Source organism: Gorilla gorilla, chromosome 13 (genome assembly GCF_029281585.2).
Source record: "Gorilla gorilla gorilla isolate KB3781 chromosome 13, NHGRI_mGorGor1-v2.1_pri, whole genome shotgun sequence".
In the NCBI taxonomy this organism is placed as follows: Eukaryota; Metazoa; Chordata; class Mammalia; order Primates; family Hominidae; genus Gorilla; species Gorilla gorilla.
The window spans coordinates 56,130,149-56,153,989 of record NC_073237.2 but is presented as its reverse complement, the minus strand read 5'-3'; the positions used below and the strand labels follow the sequence as shown (position 1 = coordinate 56,153,989).

Genomic DNA, 23,841 nt, shown 5'->3' with positions numbered 1-23,841 from the left:
GCTTGGAAAGCGGGAGATGCAAAGAGAAAACTAGGCTCCTCCTTCTTTCTCTCTTTTGCAGGAGATGCAGAGAAAACCAAGCTCCTCCCTCTTTCTCTCCTTCCTTCCTTCTCTCCCTCTCTCTTCTTTCTTTCTTTTCTCTTCCTTCTTTCCTTTTCTTTTTCTTTTCTTTCTTCTTCTCTCTTCTCTTCTCTTCTCTCTCTCTCTCTCTCTTTCTTTCTTTCTCTCAACTTATGCATGTATTAATTCCAGAAAATTTTACCATGCTAGTCACAGGAATATCCTGATAAACGAGACACCATGAAGAAGCTTTCATAATAGCAGAAGACACAAAAGTAAAACTGAAGACCCTGTAATCCCTTGCAATGCCATGGATTCAACACAGCAAACAGCGAATCAAATCTGCCATATACACAGTGACAGGCACCTGTATCACCCTAATCTTGGCCTTGTACTCAAGCCTCAAGCTGGAGTTTGGCCCAAATTGACAATGGCATTTTCAAACAACTCCTCAGTGCCCTTAGTTTCCCTCCATCAAATGTTTAAAAGCAATACAAACAAAAGAAACACAAATATTCACCAAAGGTAGAAAAAAAAGCCCAGTGGTCTTCTTGATTCTTTAAAATATACCCACTTAATATTTAAATATAAAGTAAATTCACTGAACTTTTTTTTTTAAATGGTGAATTTGCCCAGGCGTGATGGCTCACACCTGTAATCCCAGCACTTTGGGAGGCCAAGGCAGGTGGATAGCCTGAGCCCAGTAGTTCGAGACCAACCTGTGCAACATGGCGAAACCTTATCTCTACAAAAAATAAAAAGTTAGCCAGTGGGGTGGTGTGTGTTTGTAATCTCAGTTACTTGGGAGGCTGAGATGGGAGGATCATCTGAGCCTGTGGAGGCAGAGGCTGCCGTGAACCCTGATGGTGCCACTGCACTCCAGCCTGGGTGAAAGAGAGACACCCTGTCTCAAAAAAAAAAAAAAAAAAAAGGTAAATTTTATATGTGAACTATATTGCAATAATAAAATGATGAAGAAAAACATATAAAATATATCACACAAGTTTATTTCTCCCTAAAACTGCCTTATTTCTTCCCATAAGTAAAATTCCTATTTTATCACAATCCTTGTACTGTTTATAATTTGGGTTCTCACATAGAAAAACAAACATCCTTAACGTTTCAAGTTAACATGACTTTAAGAGGTAATATGATGGTTGTTTATTTTTCAGAAAACATTTTTATGTATTTGTTTTTATCTAGGGAGTCTACTTAGAAAATGTCATCTATTGCATAATGTTAGATGTAAACTTGCAGAGACTTCAGCCACGTCACTTAACTGCCCTGAAAATGTCTTCTCTACAGTAAAATAACAGCAGTGAACGAGGTTAGAAGATTCTAGAAATCCTCAAATATAACTTCACAGTAGAAACTTTGTGACACTGAATTTAAACTTAAACCTCTAAAATTTTATGAAGGATTTTTTAAAGATAATAGGATGACTTCTTGAGCTATGACAACAAAGATCAATACAGAAGGAATAGAAAAAGAACAAAAATGGAAATCAATGCCCAGTTGCACGGCAACATCCACCAACTCTAACACTTAGACTGAAAATTTTTATTCTCCTTGTGTCTCAACAGATGACAAGGAGGTCAATTAATTACTGGTAGTGGGTGGTAAAGTCTTCTACCTTCCCTTATGCAGCACCCTAACTGCTCTTAATAAAAAGGGAGGCAGCATTTCATTGTTCATTAACTATACTAATTATAGCTTCTCAATCACTGCAGCCACATAGGCACTCCTGAGTTATAGAATGGCAATAGAAGAGACTCGACCTAAGCCTGCAGGGATGGGGGTAGGGGAAACACAGCATTGAGAAAACAAAAAGGGAAACCTGACATCTGAATCTGAATGTTATTACATTTACTTTAAATCATGTTTCATAATAATCAGAGAAACAGAATTTCAGCAAGAGAGAAAGAATCAAAAAAGATCTTCCAGTCCAATCACCTAAATTATGTTTGAGCTTCTGCCTCGTCAATCCGGCTCAATAAGTTATATGCCACCTGACATACTGTTCATTTTAACAGAACTAAAAGCTGGAGCAAACGCAAACAAAACAATAATAACAATAAATTCTTAAGCTAATGGAAATAAATGTAGGTAGGCAGTGGTTTTGTATCGTCCTGCCATCTTGAAATATGGCAAGCATCTTCTGATTGTATAGTAACAGCTCCTATCTTTTCAAATCATGTAGCAGCTTTTGTATGAAATTAAGTTGCAGAAACATGAAAGGATTTTGCATATATGAAAAGCTGTTTTTAGAATCTTAAAGGTGAATATTACTATATATCACATTAAAAGACTTATAAAGCATAATTTATTGTGGTGAGCAAGTTTCCCCTTCTTCATTGGTCTTATCTGAATGAAACTGGAATCTGACTCGTGACATGCAGTGAGAAGGGCACCTTGCCAGTATAGGTCTCACTTTTTTTTAATCTTCAGGGTTAGACAAGTAGGTAGACTCTGGTCCATAATTGACAATGTCAAAACAAGAAACAAGTCAATACCAACTATCCCCTATGAGAGTTAAGGCTGAGTCTTTACACCTTTAAATCCCATCAACCATCTGCTTTTTTTTTCCTTGATTTTATTTACCTAGATCAAGATCAGAAGTCAAAGGCAGTCACTATAATATAGGTAGTTATAGAATCAATCGGATGAATTATTTCTAGCCCAACTAATCAAATATATTTTTCCGTTTGACAAGGTTAGGATGGAATGCTATTTGTTTCAGATATAAATTATAATCCTTTCATCATCTTCAAACTTGCTAATTTTTAATAAAAATTAAACAAGAGCATGAAGCGGGTGGCTGGGTATAAAGGTTCCTATCCAAATCATTTAAAACTAAGTTGTTTTGTTGTTGTTGATAGACTGTCTCTGATGTTGAAAAGCAAAAATAAAATATAATTATAACAAAAAGAAATTCGGGCCAATAATCCTTCCTTGGGGTCACCTGACTACTATGTGATCACCTTAACAGATAAGTTAATGACAACAAATTTTCCATGGTGAAAACTGTGGTGAAAGGAAATCAACTCTCAGAGGCAACTATTTATAGTGGTCAGAACATTACCCAGACCTCAGACTACATGGGTTCATATCCTAGCTTTGCCATTTACTAGCTGTGTGAGCTTGAGTAAGTTACTTAACTTTCATGTGGTTCAACATACCTTCTGTAACATGGGGAGACTAACTACCTACCTGGAAGGACTGAATGAGTTAATGTTTACAGTAATGCATTCCGAAGAATGTCTGGCACATGGTAAGTGCTATACACATGTTTGCTATCACCATTATCCTTGTAAAGCACTATCTAGACTCTGAAACTCTATGGAAAGACTATTATGATATTAAAATGTGCAGTTTAATACTAAAAAAAGATATAAAAATACTCTGTTAAACTGGCAGAAAAATAAAGAAGGGGGACTGGGAAGAAAAAAGGAAGGAAAGAGGAAGAGAAGGGGGATAAAAGAATGAGTGAAGGGAGGAGGGATCATGAGAGAAAGAACGAATTAAATCAGGGGTCTCCGTGAGCCACTGGTTGAAGTTTAGAGGACTGATGAGTGCCTGCTGTTAAGGAAATTTTTTTAGCAAGTGATATATAATAAAGTTCTGATTATGCTTCATGCATGAACTTTTAAGCTAAAGCCAAATACTCTGATTGCTGCATCTGTGATGATGGAAAGACTAATGTTTCCCAAGGCCTAGCCAAAACTGTAAATTCATGTAATGTCTTAATGCTTACATCCTTCAATTTCATCTATACTCCCAAAGCACGGTAGTATGCCCAACATTTGTTTTTTCAAAAAGAATGACAAACTGTTTAGCCACAGTAGAAAAACCATGACAAATAATACTGCCACTACCATTTTATAATTTTACAATTAAATACATAAATAAGTAAAGTCATCCCTATGATGCTGGGTTACATCAGGCTCTAGGCAGCCTTGTTCCAATCTCTTCTTGCAGCATTGTTAAAATTTTCCCTGAAAGCTGTTCCCAGCAGTGACATAAACATAGACATACTCATTTGGTCCCTCAGGTACTTGGAGTTTCAGGAGGAATTGTAGGAAGTGATTTCCATGACTTTTCTGAACATTTTTGAAATCACTTGGTTGCAGACTCCTTCCTATATTGTTATGACCTTTCAAGGGTGTAATCACCTTTTGCACCTCACCTCTCAGCAGCATGACCCTGATGCTGCAATGACAGTCACAGAATATGTTGGGAACCCCTGAGCAAGCCACGCTTCTTCTCATCTCCATGCTTTTGCATGCACAGATCCCTCAGCCTGGGGGCTTGTATTTCTGGCAAACTTCAGTGACTCTCCAAGTCATGGGTACTCTGGGAAGACTCTCGTCAATATTGTCCCACTCCCAAGATTAACTTAACAATTATTTTTTGTTTTGTTTTTTGTTTTGTTTTTTTCTGTTTCTCCTAGAAGACTATGGACTCATTCAGGACAGCTTATTTCTTATTTTTGGTTCTCCAGTAAATGTTAAACAGATGAAGGCATTCAAGCTACTCTTCTTATAAACAAAGAAACTGAGATCAGGAGAGTTAAATAATGTGTCTAGGGGCATTAAAACTAGCAGAGACACCAGGACAGTTTCCATTCATCAGTGAAAATACCTCTTTTTGATATTTTAATGTGGATATAATTTCCAGAAATGATATTATGTACAAAATATGAAAAGAACTCTGTAGTTCTTCATAATTACCCTCCATCCTTGTCACCCTTTACCTTCCCCTAATTGCTTTCGTAGAGCTCCTTTTTGGAAGAATGAGAAGAGAATGTTACAGAAGATAAAAATCACTTGAGAAAAAAAAGTCATGTTAAGTGACTGACAGGTCATGCATATTGAAGTTCACAATAACAAGAGCCACTTCTGTTTACTAAGCGCAGAGGGCAATGGGCCAGGTGCCTGACATATATTCATCTTCATAACAGTCTCATGGGTAGATACTAATATTCTCATCTTAAATAAGAGAATCAAGGTTCTGAGAGGTAAAGTAACTGGCTCAGGATCAAGCAGTGTAGCTACTAATTGGCCCAGTCAAAATATGAACCTTGTTTTCCCTGACTTCAAGGCCCTCCCCAGCATCCACTATGGCATCCCTCTAAGTACACACTTAGCATTCCGGTGATAAAATCCCAATTTCGCTTTGAAATGAAAATACAACTCAATAAAGAGTGTCTTTTTTCAGTCCTTGCTATGGTCTCTTGGAAGTTGAAAGCTTGCTTTGGAAGCAGAGACAGAATTGTTTCCTGAGAGCCTTGGGCTCCACATGGGAGCAGGTGAAAAGACATTTTGGAGAATGTCCAGTGATGGTCAAGGGCCAATTAGTTATAGAGAACTTATATGAGAACAAGGACTGAGAAAAAATGAAAGTTGAAATTGTATGAGAATAAGGACTGGGAAACAGAAAACGAGTTATGTGAGAGTCCCTTAAGACGGGTAGGACTCCCACAAGAAAAAAACAAAAGGCTCTACTATGAAAGATATGAAGTTTAATGTTAGTAAAGAAAATGTCTGAGTTTTTTTTTTTTTAATGTGGGTGAAAGAACAAACATTTTAAAAGTCTAAGTAGAAATAAGCTTTGGAACTTGAGAAATTACTTGCACTTTCAGTTTTCACAACTATAGAAGATCAGTAAGAAAAAAGACTATAAGCACATAGACATACGCCCTGTTTTGGATGCAATGTTTCTTCTAAGGTGAGCTGCTGTGTCTTTGTGTTCTACTAGATTTGTTTATAAGATGCCAAAAGCAGCTCACTGGCAGGGGACTCTGTACTTTTTCATTTTACTTGGTGAGACTGGTCCTTAACTACAGAACAAAGACAGCATGTTCTCAGATGGCCAACTGGTAGGCCAATCTTTGCTATAAAAGCGGCTCAGGGACTTTAATCAGTAGGTACTTTTGAGTTAAATCTGAGGGGTCTGCATTAAAATGTAATCACTTCTGCACTGTCTAGAGATAGTAATAGCCTATTTTCTGAGAGAAAAGAGCCTGAAAATAAGGCTTCACTGCTGATAGATCAGGTGGGGATGTCAACTGGAAAAAGCAGCTCTTTACAGCAGGACACTCTTTCTTCTGTTTGCTCCTGTTGTTGATACTAGCAATTTTGATCACAACAAAGAGTTTCTATGAACTGTAAATTTAGTTAGAAATTGATCCAGACACACACTTTGGTTAATCACCTGCTGCGTGCCGAGCGGTGAGCTTGTTACCACGTGGCCAACAGCATACCGAGAGGCCAGACACCTGACCAAAACACCTGACCCAGAGAGGCTTGATCACAGCAAATGACTGGAGGGTAAGAAAGGGCAACATAACAAGTGCTAATTGCACTGGTTTAAACTAGCAAGTTTCCATTTTTTTCAGTCTTTTATTCTTCTTATTATTATTGTTATGATTATTATTATTATTATTTTTTTTACTGACATCAGCAAAGCCCTAAGGGTTTGGCCTGGGATAGGAAATGGTAGGGTTTCATTGATTCTAAGACATACATTTTTTTTCCACATTCTAACATCTCTGAAATTGATGTGCATCTTAAAATTGATGGCATCTTGCAATTATAGGGGTGATATCTTTTATTCCTTAGTGGTACATGCAATGATGGGGTATCTCAAAATTGATGGCACCTAGATGAGATAAAATAAGTAATAGTTACTAAGACTACTGAGTACTGGTGTCAGGAAACCTGATAAGCATGTATGTGTTTGTTTTTAATGACTGTATGAAGTAAGTACTATGATTGCTTCTTTATATAGAGATGAACAAATTAAAATACAGAGAGGTTCAGTCATTTGCTTAAGGTCACACAGTTTGAGCTAGGGGCCAAACTGGTGACCTGAGCCAAGGGCCTGTATACTTAGCAACTGTGTCATAATATTTATTCCCACTGCTGGCTCAACAAGTAGAAAGCCCTGAGTGGCAGGCAGAGAGGTTTGGACCCAATCTGAGAAGCAGAAAAACTGCTATGTTCGTAAGGAATTGGGCAAAGACTCTCCCACACCCACCTCCAATCCCAGCGTATTAGGAGATTCTGATTTGGAATAGTAAATTTAGCCATTCATCTTCCTCAACTTCATCCATCCCAGGTACAAAAATATTGTTACTGCTTTTTATTTCACAAAATCGCTCATTTTTCTCATTCCATTACCAAACCACCATAATTTGTTCTCAACTTTTTTAAAAACAATCTTTTATCTCTTGTGACTCATATGTCAAAAATACTTAGAAATGGAGGCCTTCCCTTAGAAATGGAAGAGTCTATTCCACTCTTCCACTTTGCATAAAAGATGAAAACAGATCTCTGTCGTCCACCACTTCCTTCCTTCAAGAAAATGGGGGAATCACCTTCAAGAAAAAATCCAGTGCATTCGAAGTTGGCCAAAACAAATTGTGTGTGTGTGTATGTGTGTGTGTTTGGTTTCTTGTTTTTGTTTGTATGATTCTTGAATACATGTCCCCCCTCATGAGCTTACACATAAATTATAAACTAATAGAAAGCAGATATGACAGTAGTTTTGCATTATAAGTGCTCAGAGGTTTACAAAACCTAATAATGATGACTGTTTTACTAATGATGGTTCTGCGCCTGTGAATACACTGTGGCACATGTGGTCAAATATACCAAGAGTCTTTTCCAAGGGAAAATAGAAATGTTTTCTTTTGTGGTCATTGCTTAGATGACAGACAATTTTTGTCCCCTCTGTGGAGAAATACAATGTTTACTATCAGGAGTGAACAAATTATCTATGGAGAAAAGCAATGCGTCCTTAGCATGTCATAGAGAACCACTGGGTTTTCCCAGGAATAGTCATGCAATGGAAATTGGTAACTATGACATTTTCACAGAAATTTTAAATATCAATATTTTGATCTAGTTTGATACTAAGGTTTCTGAACTCTATCATCAGGGCATAGTAAGAAATAAAGTGTGAAACATTTAAGTGTTTATATCAGGTAAGTTAAGGTGCAGTGAAGAAGAACAAAACAAGATGAATTTGTGACCTGGTTTTACCACACATAGTAGGTGTGTGACCTTGGGTAAGTCACTTCTTTCTCAGTCTTATGCTCCTTACCTCTATGATGGGAGAGTGAAACCACATGATCTCTGTGGTTTAGACAGCTCTAAATATTAAAAAACATGACCTAAGCAATGTTTTTAAATGTCTCTATACGTCTCAACACTGTCTTGATGTATTTCATTATTCATCAAGGAAATATATTTTTCCTTCATCTGTCTTACTGAGTGATGGGAAGATTTTAACTTACTCTACAAAGGTGTAATACATATTGTTATAAAAACAGAAGGACAGGGCTCTGATATCTGAAATACTTCATATAAAATGCTCATTATCATCATCACAGACAGGAGATGTGAGAGTGCTGCCATGAGAACAGGAAGAAACTCAGCACATGTGGGTGCTGAATGGCGGGAGACATGTGAGCACTGAGACTGGAGACAGTCCACCTCCAGAGACGGCAGCAAATGCGTTGGGACTGGGCTTTGTGATGAGAACAAAACAGATCAAAGAGGCCTTCTTCAGGGAACACTTCTGTGAACCACAGAGTTTCTTGTCCCTCTCCAATGGCAACAGAAAGATTGCTCCGAGTTAATACATAGCTTTAAGGTAATACTACTAACAGAGCTAGTGTTGACTAACTTGAAACTAGATGTCTGATGACTGTTCATCTCTGTGTAACTACCATGACAGGATGGACTGTGGTCCAAAATGTGACTTGTAAGTGAGCTGATAGGAACTCAGAAAAAACGCTGTTGTTGTAACTACTTAAAAAGGGGTTATTATCTCAACCCACACCACAAAATGTATAAAATCTAGAATGTACCTGAAGTAGAGTATGTGATTTGGGACAGTATTTCTATTAGAAAACTGTACCTTGAGGACCACATTGGGAACTAGTTTTACATTTTCTCTAACTTTATAGCTTTTCTTGATAGTGACCACTGGGATGCCCATTAATTTTTTTTATTTTTTTTACTTTTTTTCAGACAGGGTCTCCCTCTGTCACCCAGGCTGCAGTGCAGTGACATGATCTCAGCTCACTGCAGCCTCAACCCCTTGGGGGTCACGTGATCCTCCCACCTCAGCCTCCTGAGTAGCTGGGACTACAGGTGCATGCCACCATGCCAGGCTAATTTTTTTTTTTTTTTTGTAGTTTTGCAGAGACAGTTTCACCATGTTGCCTAGGCTGGTCTCAAACTCCTGGACTCAAGCGATCTGCCCGCAGCGTCCTCCCAAAGTGCTGGGATTACAGGTGTGAGCCACTGTGCCCAGCTGGGATGACAATTTATTACACAAAGACATCATCAGTATCTTTTAAAATGTAGATTCTGAATCAGTAGCATTGGGGTAGCGCCTAAAATTCTACATTTCTAACCAGTTCCCAGGTGACGCCAATGCTGCTGGTCTGTAGTCCACACTGACTGAGACTACCAGAACATTCATTTCTCATGTGCCTTTCCCTTGATAAAATGCACTTCACTCCTCTTCCTAGTTCCACTAAGAGTGCCATCTTCTCTTCAATACCTTTCTCAATTCTCCAGATCATTATGACCTTTACTGAATCCCAATAACATTCCAGCACTTAAGATTACCTCCTTGGTGTAATTCTCATTTGATTGTATATATTTGTCTTTGACAACTACAAACTCCAGAAGTACAGGTTTCTTACAACTTCTATATTTTCTCAGCACTGAGCACAATGCTTTTCTGTAGTACTGTAGTGGATAATTATTGGTTCCTCCTCCCAGCTCACAAGCCTCCTTACACAGAAACTTCGCTCTCCCCCATCTAAGATCTGTATGAGTGGACTGTTAGCAGTTACATCCCAATGTGTGTCACCACAACAAACAGTCAATTAGATAGAGTTCAGAGTTTGCTCTCTGGCATTTAAACCATGACTGGCAAGTACAACTTAGTCTCTTTATGGGGCCTGTATGTAAATGAAAATATGATTACAGACCATGTTTTCTGTGCATGGGTGAGAAAAAAAGAAGACGCTGGCTTGTATAAGGGGAAGAATAAAGCCACCACAGAGAAAGCACAAAGATGAAAGCTCCAGAGAAGATATCAGGAAACTGCCACAGCCCTTCAGTTTTAGATGATAGTTCTTAATGTGTACCTTTACTGTTAGCCTTGGCCCTATAATACATCAAAAATGCTCTTCTGTATTTCCTTGAGAATTTCTATGGGCTGCAGTTGCTTACGATCTATCTAGTCTAAATAAGATTTGTACATATATGACTGTGATGATGCCTACTGATTAAATTTTAAATATACTAGTCTATATGCTATCTCAGAAAATAGTGAAATGAAGACTGGGGGTCATGTTCCATAATACATTACCCTAAACCAATGACATTCCTCAAATTGAAGTCTTTGGAGCACCTGCATCAAAGTCACCTGAAGAGCTCTTTTAAAATGCACATTTGTGGATACCACAGCTGACCTATTAAACTAGCATTTCTGGGGTTGGGACCAGGAATTTCAATTTTATTGTGTCTCTGCCAGGTTTTGGTATCGGGATGATGCTGGCCTCATAAAATGAGTTAGGGAGGAGTCCCTCTTTTTCTATTGTTTGTAATAGTTTCAGAAGGAATGGTATCAGCTTCTCTTTGTACCTCTGGTAGAATTTGGCTGTGAATCTGTCTGGTCCTGGGCTTTTTTTGGTTGGTACGCTATTAATTACTGCCTCAATTTCAAAACGTGTTATTGGTCTATTCAGGGATTTGACTTCTTCCTTGGAATTTCAATTTTAAATAGGCAACCAAATGATCTGTAGGCGCCAGCCTAAGATTTTGTTTGGCAAGGTCTACACAAATTACTCTGATTTAAAGATTCACCAGCCTAATATATGGACTTTAACAGCCATACCAACTTTAAGGAGGACTTTATTCCCTGCATTCCAGATGCCATTCTCAAATTGAGACCACTTAAATTCCAGCAGGACTTTTCAGTTTCATCTCAGAAAATGGACATCTAAAGTGTTTATAAAGACCTGCAGAGGTGGGGTTACACTAATTTATCAAGTCCATTCTTCTAGCTTTCACTAAATTCACTGTTGGAGTTCAACGGCCTTTACAGTACAGGAAGTGTCTCATAGGATCTAATAATACTGTGCTACAATTTAACCTACTTCCTCGTATTCTGACCTCAGGATCAGTGCAAACAGCTTTCATGCCTTTAACCTGTTTTAGTCTTAGAATCAGAGTAAAAAAAAAATTAGCTTCATGCATCTTACAAGTTCTGAGTAAACATTTACTCACAGTGATTATGCCAAAATAATCAGGTGTTTGAAAGCAATGTGAGTTTTCTTTCCTCCATTTTCTTTGCTGAAAGCCAGTAAAAGTCTATTCAAATTTATGTAGAAGATAATAAACAATTTTTCCCCACAAAGTGTTGCTCTGAGCCTAAATTTTTATGTTGAGGTCTTAATCCTATTATCACAGTTGAATACAACACTTAAACATCTCCTTCATGCCTGTTAAGGCACAGTAGAGTCAATTCATGCCCAGGGAGCTTTTATTATGGATCATCATCATGAACATCAGTGAAGAGTCTATGTGGGCTATCATGTCCACAGCTAAGCCTACTGGGGAAGCTGTGCATAGCAGCATTGCCAGCATGCAGTTCATAACTATTTTCAAGAAGCACTTCTGATCTAATGGCTAAATGAGGATCATTAAAGTATCTTTACATGTAGCATTTCTTGAAAATTCCATATTTAAAAGAGGCCAGTTATTGTATTCAATGGATGCAACTGAGATTGCTTGAGTGATGGTTTTATAGCCATGTGCTGCATAATGACATTTCAGTCCACAATACACCACAAATAAGAGACTGATCCATAAAACTATAACAGATCTGAAGAAATTCCCATCACCTAGGGATGTGGTAGCTGTCGTAACGTCCTAGCACAGTGCATTACTCCTGTGGTTGCAGAGATGTTGGTGTAATTAAACTTATTCTGCTACCAGTCATATAAAAGTCAGGCACATACAATGAGGTACAGTACATAATATTTAATAAGTGAATATGTTACTAGTTTATGTGTTTACTACAGTATACATTTTATTGTTATTTTAAAATGCATTCCTTTTATTAAAATAAAAAGAACTTTAAAACAGCCTTACATAGGTCCTTCAAGAGTTATCCAGAAGAAGGCATTATCATCATAGGAGATGACAGCTCCAGGCTGTCACCCTGAAGACATTCCAGTGGACAAAACGTGAAGGCAGAAGACAGTGATATTGATGATTCTGACTCTGTGTAGGCCTAGATTAATGCGTGTCTTTGCAACTTAGTTTTTAATCAAAAATTCTAAAAAGTTAATATAATTTAAATAGAAAAACGCTTACAAAATAAGGATATAAAGAAAAAATGTTTTTGTATAGCTGTACAATGTGCTTGTGTTTTAAGCTAAGTGATATCAAAAGAGAGTCAAAAAGTTTAAAAATTTTATAAAGTAGTTACAGTAAGCTAAGGTTAATCTACTATTGAAATAAAGTTTTAAAATAAATTTGGTATAGCCTAAGTTTATAGTGTTTATAAAGTCTACAGTAGTATACAGTAATGTCCTAGGCCTCCACATTCACTCACTACTCTCACTGACACCCAGAGCAACTAAAAGTCTTGCAAGCTCCATTCATGCTAAGTGTCCTACATAGAGGCACCATTTGTTTGTTTGTTTGTTTGTTTGTTTGTTTCCCTCTTGTCACCCAGGCTGGAGTGCAATGGTGCGACCCTTGGCTCACTGCAACCTCTGCCTCCCAGGTTCAAGCGATTTTCCTGCCTCAGCCTCCCAAGTGGCTGGGATTACAGGCACACGCCACCATGCCTGGCTAATTTTGTATTTTTAGTAGAGACGGGGTTTCACCATGTTGACCGGGCTGATCCCGAACTCCTGAACTCAGGTGATCCACCTGCCTTGGCCTCCAAAATGCTGGGATTACACACGTGAGCCACTGCACCCAGCCTAAAAATCTTTTTTACAGTATTTTTTACCTTACCTTTTCTTTGTTTAAACACACAAATAGTTGGGCATAGTAACTTGCTGTACAGGATTGTAGCCTAGGAGCAATGGGCTATACCATATAGCTTAAGTGTATAATAGACTATACTATCTAGGTTTGCTATACTCCACGATGTTTACACAGTGACAAAATCACCCAAGAACACATTTCTCCAAAAGTATCCCTGTCATCAAGTGATGCATGACTATATTATTGCCCATGGTTTAAAGTTATATTGGTGGAGAGTGAATTAACGGCTTATTAACAGGTCGAGCTATCATATTTCCATAATTTGTAACCCATTACATAACTTATAATCAAAAATAAATAATTAAAGCAGGGCTATGAAAAAATATCACATGGCAAAATAATAAGAATCATATAACAATAAAAAGTAGGTTGGAGTGATGAAAGATTACTGGTTCATAAAAATTGACATAACTAAGAGTTTTTTATGGTGCCCCAGGTGCTATTTATGATTTGCCTTATTTTCTCTAAACTCACTGTGGAGCCCTAAGCCCTAAATTAGAAACTACAGAAAGTGTTTTAAAGGATACTGCATAATTTTAAAGGAGCTATTCTGATCAAGAGGAAGAGCAGGAAAGAAATAAGCTGCGACCATTTGAGAAAAGAAGACAACGTGGAATCCGGTGTGAATTTTCCTAGCACTGAAAATGTTCTCCTGAATGCTTGGAGCAGAATAAAGGAAAATATAACTTCACCAAGAGGCAAGGAAACAAACAAAATATTTGCATCCTATCAAATATGTGACAAAGATGCTGCAGTATGCAAATTGAATGAAACGTGGTCTGGCTCTTGAGGGTGGAGGTGAATGAGACTACAGATATGTTTTGGTTTTCCAGCACAGTAACTTAAAATAATGGACATTTGAATATTTGAAGATTTTGGGAAGGCCATGCCACAGGCCTCACTGCTCTATGTTCTCTTACATGGAGCTTCTTCTTATTTTTGTGACCCCTCTAAGCCACTTGAGGTTGGGGGTCCTCTTAGAGGTTAGTACAGAATGTGACAGGGTAGAATGTTAGCGCTGGTAGGTCCAGCGCAACTGCCCCAATTAAGGCTGATACAACAGATACCAAGAGGTAACAGGATGTGTTAACGACTCCCAGTAAGTAAATCAATAGAAACCCCGATTGTGAAATTTGGGCTGCCCAGGTACCCAATAACCTTTTATTATTTGGTATAACTACACAAGATTTTAGTTGTACATTTTAATCTTATGTTAAAACTGGTCTAGAAAAAACAATTATGGTCCAGTTATCAACAATTCATTAATTGGCTTCATTAAGGGTCCTTGTTGCTGGAGAATACCAGAAATACCCAGTTTTATAACGTTTTGATTGATAAATACCACAATATCCAAATACACACACACACACACACACACACACGCACGCACGTGCATACACACAGGCTTTTAATTTACCTTCATCAAGAATTCACAAAGAATCTTTAAGGATTCTGGAATTTTAAGATAGCATTCAGCGCACCATTCCTTCAAAAACAAGCAACTCTCTGAAAATACATTTCTATCTTAATATTAGCTCTAGCATTAATTTAGATTGAAGGATAAGATAATATACACGTACTCAATAATTACAGAGTTTTCATGGCTTATAAAACCAAGAGTCTTGAGAAATGTACTTAATCTTCGTAATCTTTCTTTTTAGATGAGGATTCTTATCACAAATCAGTGTATTTGGCACCTATTTGGTATGCTGGAAAGCTTATCAATTTAGTATATTCTAGGAACTGAAAAATCAGAAGACAAATACTGCATGATCTCATTTATATGTGAAATCCAAAGAAGTCAAACTCATAGCAGTAGATAATAGAATGGTGATTACCAATGGATGGCTGGCAAAAGGGGAGATGTTGATCCGTTTTAGCTAGATGGCAGGAATAAGCTTTAGCGATCTATTACACAGAATGGTGACTATAATTAATAATAACGCATAATATGTAAATATATACAATTATTGTCAATTAAAAATAAAATAAAAATAAAAAAGAAAATTCATAATCTCAGCAAGTAATATTGAACAAACATAAAATTAACTTTTTAAAATTGTAATTACTATATTGCTTGTGCAGACACTTTTACGTTGACGGTTCATTACACATTTTTATATCATATTTGAGTCATATTTAAAGGGAAAAGCACTGATGAAGTTAATTTTCAAGAATATGATCAAAAAAAGAGAAGAGTAACTCTTGAAATTACTGTAAAGAATAAACACAGTGAATTACCTCATATTCCTGGGAAAACTTCAAGTTGTCATTTGCTTTCAATCTTTCAATGTGGTCTGCAAGTTCCAAGATGGGTATTGGAGGATGGCTAGCCATACCTATTGAAAAAAGGAAAGAAGAAACACATTTGAAAACAAATGAAAATGATGCTAACTATTCCAAAATATAGAGAATACTATAGTTAGAAATGGCCTGAAAATATGTGAGTAGTAAAGATGTTTTAGGTGAGGAAGCAGGCAAATAGTTTGGTTACTCAAAGCAGGACATGCTCTGGGAAGATGAATTTTGTAGCCAAATGAAAAGTCACCAAGCATAATCTCCAAACTAACACTCCTAGTGTAAAAGAAAGCGTTATTGTGCTATGAATCAATGAGGTTAGCTAGTGGAGAAAACTGACAGTCAGGCTTGATGTCAACTTCTGCTTTGAGTAATGACTTTTATGCCATTTCAAACTCCTTCTCCTGCACTGTGTGAAATGGAAATTGTGTGGAATTAAATGGTGTAAAGTGAACTAAGAAAACAGACACTGAGAAAGGCCTAAAAGGGAAAGAGTAGTAGCTTGATAGTAAACATAAAATGACTTATGCATAATCAAGGAAAACTAACTTGAAGAATGAAGGTTACCAGGGTAACCGGAATCATCTGAACCTGCAAAGGAAATGATGGTGTAAATAAAATAAAATAGAACAAATTCTTCAAAAAAAAAATGAAATGGAAAGCCTGATATATTTTTTAAAAGGACTAATTAAAATGCTGCAAGTTTTTACAGAATTCACTATACATTGTGGCTAGTACAATGTGACTACTACATTAAGATCGCTAATATTTCACAAACCTGTAGGTGACTGACATTCACATGCAAACATAGACACAAAGAATGACATGCACCACGACTCATTGACGATAATCACTGACGGCACAATCAGACACCAAACTGAGCTTCAAAAATGTTTCCACTAGTAGCAGATTGTAGAGGTTGGGGTTGCAGCCTTCTCCTGGACATTTATAAATGGCCACACTAACAACTCTGTGATATTTTGCCCCAGGTCCCCATTATTCAACCCCCAGCAAACCTACAATCTACTTCAGGTGTAAACATCTTTGTCCACTAATGAGAAATGGATTCAGGGAAGGGAGCAAATGGTGAAAAGACAGGAGGGAAAGAGGGTGAAGAAAGAAGGAAAGCAGAGATGGGGTGACACATTCTAGTTCATTCAGCCAGCGGAAGATATAGTAATTTCATAGATTCCATGAAAAATAATCCACTATTAATTTTGGTGACTCCTGTGTCTTTCTGATGTTTTCTCACTTTTCATATGACTTGTCTTTTATTTCTTTCCTATTAATTTTACAGAAGTATCACGAAAGAGCATTGCTGACTCTTATCTTACAGATATAAATTCCAGCTGGCTAGAAAAACCTGAACTAGCATGTCCCCAGGGAAGCCACTGAAGCAGGAAAAGAATGAGGGAGGAGCTCAAACTGGAAGCCATGTGTTGACATTCTGCTGTCACTGTGGCTCTTTGGAGGAAGGCTACAGAATGATGGCCATTGAGTCAACATGACATGTGACTACTTTAAGAGCATTTTAGGAATTATACCATTGTTAAAAGTCACCCAGTAAGTTCCTTTATCTCAAATGCCAAATTATTAATGGTTCTGGTAAGTTAAGTAAAAAGCTACCCTGCTTTTTGAAGGCAACCACTTTAGCAAGTGTTGTGAATTGTGGTGGTTTAGCTTTTATGGCTATGAAGGTCTGCTTCCAGTCAGCTAAAATTTTAGTGGAGAGCCAATAAAACTGAATTGCTTGCAAGTAGAAATTCTTTGTCGGTGATATAATAATGCCTTTGGAACAAAATTTTGGAACCCTTTCTGAAACTTTTCTGTATTAATGATAGAACTGAAATAATTTACATTCTATGGAGGAAGTGTGAGGGTGACAGTGATCTGATAATTACGTGATCTTATCCAGATGAGGCACCCCCAACGAAAAGAATGGAAATGCAAAGGCATAGGTGACTTTAGGCTGATCTGGAAATGGAAATGGACTGATGTGGACATCATTACAGTGCTTTCACAGAGAAAATAATAGAGACAAAGATGTTTAGACCTTTTCGAGCGAATCGTGGGAGAGAGTTATTATCATATATGGACTGAGTGGTGGTTTGGCTAGAGAGGGAGGACACAGAGCCAATCAGGGAGGCGTAGGGGACTGAATTACTGCTCAAAGCTGCAAAAAGTAAAGCCAGTTGGAGATGGGAAAAGTATTAGTATAACAGCAGTAGAAGACCATAATAATAACCAAAGATGTGATCAACATATTTACTTGTGGCATGCACTGGCACATGGTCTGGAAGTATTATATTGGAAGCTTATTAAAGAAAAATTCAAGCAGACCTACATTGATTCATTATATTCCACATCAGAATATATATACATATATGTATCACATGCAAGATATCATAGCATTAAAGAATCGCTACATAAAACTTATCATTGGATACCATATTGCACTCAATTTCTAAGACAAGTAAAAATGGCAGATGGATGTTTCACAGAAAAGGGAGGAGAATCTGTGTGAATCCAATGGTACGGGAGAAAGAACCCTGGCTTAGAATACTGGACACGGGTTCTACTTCTGGTTTTGGCATCTACTAATAGGGACAAATCACCTTTTGTGAAGCGCCTTGATTTCTTTAACTGTTAAAATAAGAGTATAGAACTAGATAAATTCAAGAGCCATTCTCTTCTTCATAACTTTCATTCTTCCCACATATAGACAGAACTTCTGAACAGAGAAGGGTCTATTGGTGCATATGTAAGGGTTCTAAAAGTTATCGTACCTTTTCTTTGAAGGGGGAGAGTACTTACTTTTTACAAAATGGAAAACTAGTATGCAGTTGAATTGTTTATTTTTTGAACTATTTAAGTTTGTTGCTATTTTCTTTCATTAGCCAAAATGTATACACAGTCTATTATGATGTTATATCATATATCAGAAAAGACCAAATGTCGGCATAAAAATAATCATCAAGAGTAAAACTCCTCTAAGTTGAAACTGTTTAGCTCATATCAGAAAACAATGACCAAGGGTCTACTTCAAAATATTGTTACACAATTCTGCAGAAACATCTCCACTGCCCAATATTGAAAAAAATGTTATATGATATAAACAAATATGTTAGATTTTGAATGAAAAGGTAGACACTAAGAAAACTATGAAGTTGACCTCACTGTGGTATCTTTTCAATGTTTTGTCTGGCAACCTGACCACTGCTCAGTCTATAAACCAAAGTCTTTACTACATCAGAGTTTACACATTTAAATTACTTGATGTGCTTTAATTTTTTTTTTTTTTTTTTTTTTGCAGGCTGTACACCAGACCAATTAATTCAGGTCTCTGGATGTGGGAGCTATATATTGATATTTTTAAAGTTCCTCAGCACTGGCTCTTAGTCCTATAGGATTCATGATGGGGGGCCTATAACTCCATTTATTCCTTTTTTCCCATTTAGAAATCATATCAGGATTTATGAGAATGAGATGAGCTTTCTCTTGGTGATATTCTTGAATCCCCTCTAACACCCCATTAGCAAGCTTTAGTACTCAGCTATTATTGGCAGCAAAGAACTTGAAGCACAGCTAACAAACAGGGAGGGCTTGCCAGTGTCATGACCTCATCAGTTCAAAGCTACAAATGTACAATAGAAATGTATTTTTTTTTTTTTTTGAGATGTAGTCTCACTCTGTTGCCCAGGCTGGAGTGCAGTGGTGCAATCTCGGCTCACTGTAAGCTCTACCTCCCGGGTTCCAGTGGTTCCCCTGCCTCAGCCTCCTGAGTAGCGGGATTACAGGGACCCACCACCACACCTGGCTAATTTTTATATTTTTAGTAGAGATGGGGTTTCACCATGTTGGTCAGGCTGGTCTCAAACTCCTGACTTCATGATCCGCCTGCCTCGGGCTCCCAAAGTGCTGGGATTAGAGGCGTGGGCCGCTGCGCCCGACCCATAAATGCATTTTAAAGGCACACATCAAATCTGTTAAGACTTTTTATTTTGAAGCTATGATCTCCACAATACAGAGTCAACATGAAAAATGGCAGATGCGGTCACTGAAATCTGCCTTAGGTTGGAGGAAAAAACAGGATGGCTCCCTTTAATAGGGTACATATTGGTGAGACTGATGTCATGGTGACTTCCTTATAAGAAGTAAACTTTAAAATCATGGCATTTTAACCTGAGAGGCACCTTAGAGATGACTTAGTCCAGCACTTTCACTTTATACAAGAGGACTCAAATCCAGAAAAGTTAGATGACTTCTCTACATAAGCCCAGACAGTAAATAACAACATCTCAACATGCAGCTTGGGCATCTTTCTACTGTACTATTTCGAGAATGGCATTTGCGATCTTCTAAATAAAGTGGGGGGCAAAGTCTCCACAGATGGAATGGGCTAGGCTGGTAAGATAAATGACTGAAGATGGCTAAGTATCATATAGTCAACATTTTCACACACAGAAAATACACTCATTCCCATTTCCTCACAATGAGCAGGTTTCCAGGGCTGGCTTTTGTTTCTCTACTTCGAACAGAGACTCCAGAAAGAACGGTAATTCTTTACTATGTGAAAAAAAGCCATAAGCGTGACATAAATGGCAACAAACGCTCAGTCTCAATGTCACTCATCTTTAGGGCTAGTGTACACGTGGGGCGGCTTCTGAAAAGGGTGAAACTATTCAGCTCCAGGACTTGCTCTGCCAAGTGGGAATGCAAGGCCAATCGGTTCAGACTGTTCAGGTTTTCAATAGCCACTCAAAATCCGGAGTATCATGTGGCATTTCCTCAGTTTTCAATGTTGACTCAAAATTTTGTTGAAACTCAGTCCATGTCAAACGATAAGCTCTTTTGCAGACCACATACGGCTAACTAGATTATGGCCTTTGTTTTAAAAGAACAAAACCTTCTTTAATCTGTGTGTATGTGAATTAGAATCAAGGAGTGTTGGGAGTGACAGACTGCATGCTTGTATCCACAAGGCAATGGACTAGATACTGCTTTGTGCTGGGGATATAAAGAAGTATGCTTCTTGCATGGTTCATCCCCTATGGGTTCATCTACCTCCCCCTCTCTCTATCCTGATCCCCCATTATCTCTACCAATTAGAAAAATGAAGCCCAGAGGAGTTAAAGAACTCGATCAAGGTCATCATTATCAGCAGAACTGTAGCTACATGAGGAATCTGATCCCATACCCTGTCCACTCCCATCTAGCACATTTCACAAGACGCCATGCTGTCTTTCCAACCATTTAACACCCCTGGACAAGTGGTGACATGTACATAAAGCTGGGTCTTTAAGACTGTTTGGGCTCTCTATGCAGCAAGACAGAGATCATAAACCATCCTCAGTTTGCGAAAAAGTGTCAATACAGGGACTTAATCTGTTTCAGTGGTGGGGAAGAGGAAAAGGGGATGCAAAAACACGTCTGTATTTTCCAGTTATTTCTTGCCAAAATATCCTAAGTTTCCAAGAAAACATGAACTAAAGGTATTAATTTAAAATGTTAAAAACTGGAATGCTATTTGGCAGAATATTTTTTAGAAGCTAATTTATGGTATTTTTGCTTTTCAAAAGTCCTGCTCTGTTTTACTAAGTCAGTAAGGCTACTGAATGCTTCAAATGATTTTATCATCCATAGAAAAATATTTATCAAACACTTGCTCTATTTTCATATTTTTAAACCTTGCATTAAATGCCAATAGGCACTATATAACTATTCTGCTAAGTAGAGTTTTTGAAGTCATTAATAACGGTGGTACATCTTTTAGATGATTTTTTTCTGTCACTATATACGTGTGTTTGTAATGACTCAGTAACAGTCTCTTCATGATTTTCCTTACTGATAAATTGTGATAAAGGCTGGAGAACAGTTTGTGCTTATGGACCAAAGAGAAGCTAATTTTTTCATTAAATCAATTACCACAGTCTTAACAAAAGTAGACTTCTGTGAGTTAACAGTCAGAAAGAGAAAATTCATTCATTAAATATTTGTCATATTTTTGACATAATTTATGCACGATTTAGAATTCCCAGAATGAAATATAAATACTCTGCTATATTTATTATTTGTATCACAAACTAATGATAAAGATAAAGAGAACACTGATTTGTAAGTTGCCTGATACAACCATAATGACAATTAGATTTAATTTGTGACTGGGGATCATCATTAAATGAAAGAGTCACCAAAAGTGCTTTTCTAGGTAAGCAATGAATGGCATAATTAAAATTCCAAATTTTTACTTGATTCCAGGAGTTTCTGTCCAGCCTGAGCAACAGAGGAAGACCCCGTTTCTGCAATAAAATTTTTTTTAAATGAACCGGGCATTGTGGCACACGCCTGTGGTCCCAGCTACTTGGGAGGTTGAGGTGGGTGGATTACTTAAGCATGGAATGTTGAGGCTACAGTAAGCTATGATTGTGCCACTGCACTCAAGCCTGGACAACAGAGCAAGATCCTGCCTCAAAACATTTAAAAAAAATTTTGTAAAATTCAATTCTAATGTAGACTTTCTCAAAATACAGAATTTGAACAAGCTGTTTCTTTATATCAGAAATGTCAGAAAATAAAACAGAAAGAACACATCCGGTATTCTTAACCTAGGTCATATGCCTAAATTCCTTACTGTATAAAATAAAATATGACTGTATGAAGAAAGTATAAAAACGGATCTTGTTAGCATTGATCCAATTAATAGTATCAATAAATAGATCAGAAGAGACAGCTCAAGAGCTTTTTAAAGCTTATTCAGTTGCTGTGCAGACATTTCTGCTACTGATACCACTATTTCTGATCCGTTAACTTTTTATGAGTTTGTTTTTGTTTTCACAGCCCATCAATCACCTACCATCCATGTATGCTTTAGGGCAAAACATATTAAGGTCATCCACTGAATGAAAATGAGGTCTTTATGTTGTAACATCTGATCATCGAGTTTTAAATCTCTTTTCCTAAAAGGTGCAAGCATAAACACTATAGTTTTGGTTTTGTTTGCAGGTATTTTTGGGCCAGGGAGGAGGTATGAACAGGGACAGCAGACACTTTAATATTGAATATGCAGGCAGAGGGGAAGGTAATGATTGGTGCACCACCAATGCTACCAGTAGCATCTTCTCTTACAACTTTCTTTGTACTGAAAAGAAAGTGATTTCTCTAAGATCCTCAACCTCTAAATTTTCTTTGCTGGGAAAAAGAAGAAAAATGAACACATATTAGTAATTTGTTTGGTTTTCTTATATATCACCATCTTTTAATAATATTATGTTTATTTTCATCATTTTGCCCAATTCTAAAGGCCATGGGCCAGAGGGGGTCAAATCTTCAGTAAAGGATTTTTACAGTATTTTGAAAAGTCTGTAATTGGGTCTCTCTATCAAAATGGTAAATGTGCCTACCCTAGGACCCTGCTATCATATTTCCAGGTGTCTGACATGCAGAAATAGCAATGATGGTGTCAAAATATATGGGCTCAATAATGCTCATTACAGTAGTATCTGTAATAGCAAAACATGAGTAATAACTTAGCCTCCATTAATTGGGAATGAGTTAATACATTTTGATATCTACAGAACTGACTACCATCATTGTCATTATCTGTTAAAAAGAAGATAAGACATAATACACTCACTTGAAAAAAGTCCATTTTTATATAGTTAAATGTCACAACAGCAAATTGTGTGTGCATACATATATGACATACACACACACACACACACATCCCTACCTACTCTATATTATATCATTTAAATAACTTCATACACAAATTAATTCTGGAAAGATATACATGAAACTGTATATGGCAGATATTTCTGGAGACTAAATTGGAGTAATGACACAAAATATTTTAATTTTAATTTTAAATATGTTAAATAAAAAAAGAAAAAAAAGTGGTGGAATGAAGAGTAATTTTTCTTCTCTAAAAGTGCTTTTGTTGGCCCGTTTCCCACCATACAATTATAAAAATTTTCAAACATACAAAAAATTAAAGAGTAACATAATGAACACCTAAATGGTCACAATCTATATGCAATAATTGTTAACAAGCTTATTTTCTATTTTCCAAAATTTCCCCAATAAACATGTTGCTTTTGAAATTAAAAAAGATGTTCTGGGAGGGAGAGACTAAAGTAATTTGGAAATTGTTTATAAAAGAAAGAAAGAGAAAACTTTCCTTGCAAATGGGGCTAACACGGTTCATTTTTGTTTAACAAGCAACATATCTATTAATCCATCCTAGTGCGTACCCAGTTACTGCCGTCTACAGAGATGTATGGAGCTTAATGGACATTTCCTTTAAATGCATCTTTTATAAGTGAATATTTTCTTCCCTTCTTCCATAGACCTTAAAGACTTGTAAAACTTGATCAGCAGTTAATAATTCCAGTGA

General features: G+C 37.1%; 1 protein-coding gene across 44 annotated transcripts in view; it reads right to left on the bottom strand.

Moving 5' to 3' along the window:
• The window catches only part of PTPRD (protein tyrosine phosphatase receptor type D), a 2,298,568-nt gene that overhangs the window by 106,468 nt on the left and 2,168,259 nt on the right, over window positions 1-23,841 (bottom strand). For 22 of the 44 annotated variants that reach the window (XM_055350539.2, XM_055350541.2, XM_055350534.2 and 19 more), the window contains 2 exons: window positions 15,999-16,040; window positions 15,393-15,490 (listed from right to left, as the gene is read on the bottom strand). In XM_055350539.2, the coding sequence (XP_055206514.1) occupies window positions 15,393-15,490; window positions 15,999-16,040 (140 nt within the window). The remainder of the gene's footprint in view (window positions 1-15,392; window positions 15,491-15,998; window positions 16,041-23,841) is intronic. The other 22 variants (XM_055350546.2, XM_055350552.2, XM_055350547.2 and 19 more) reach the window with 1 other exon arrangement.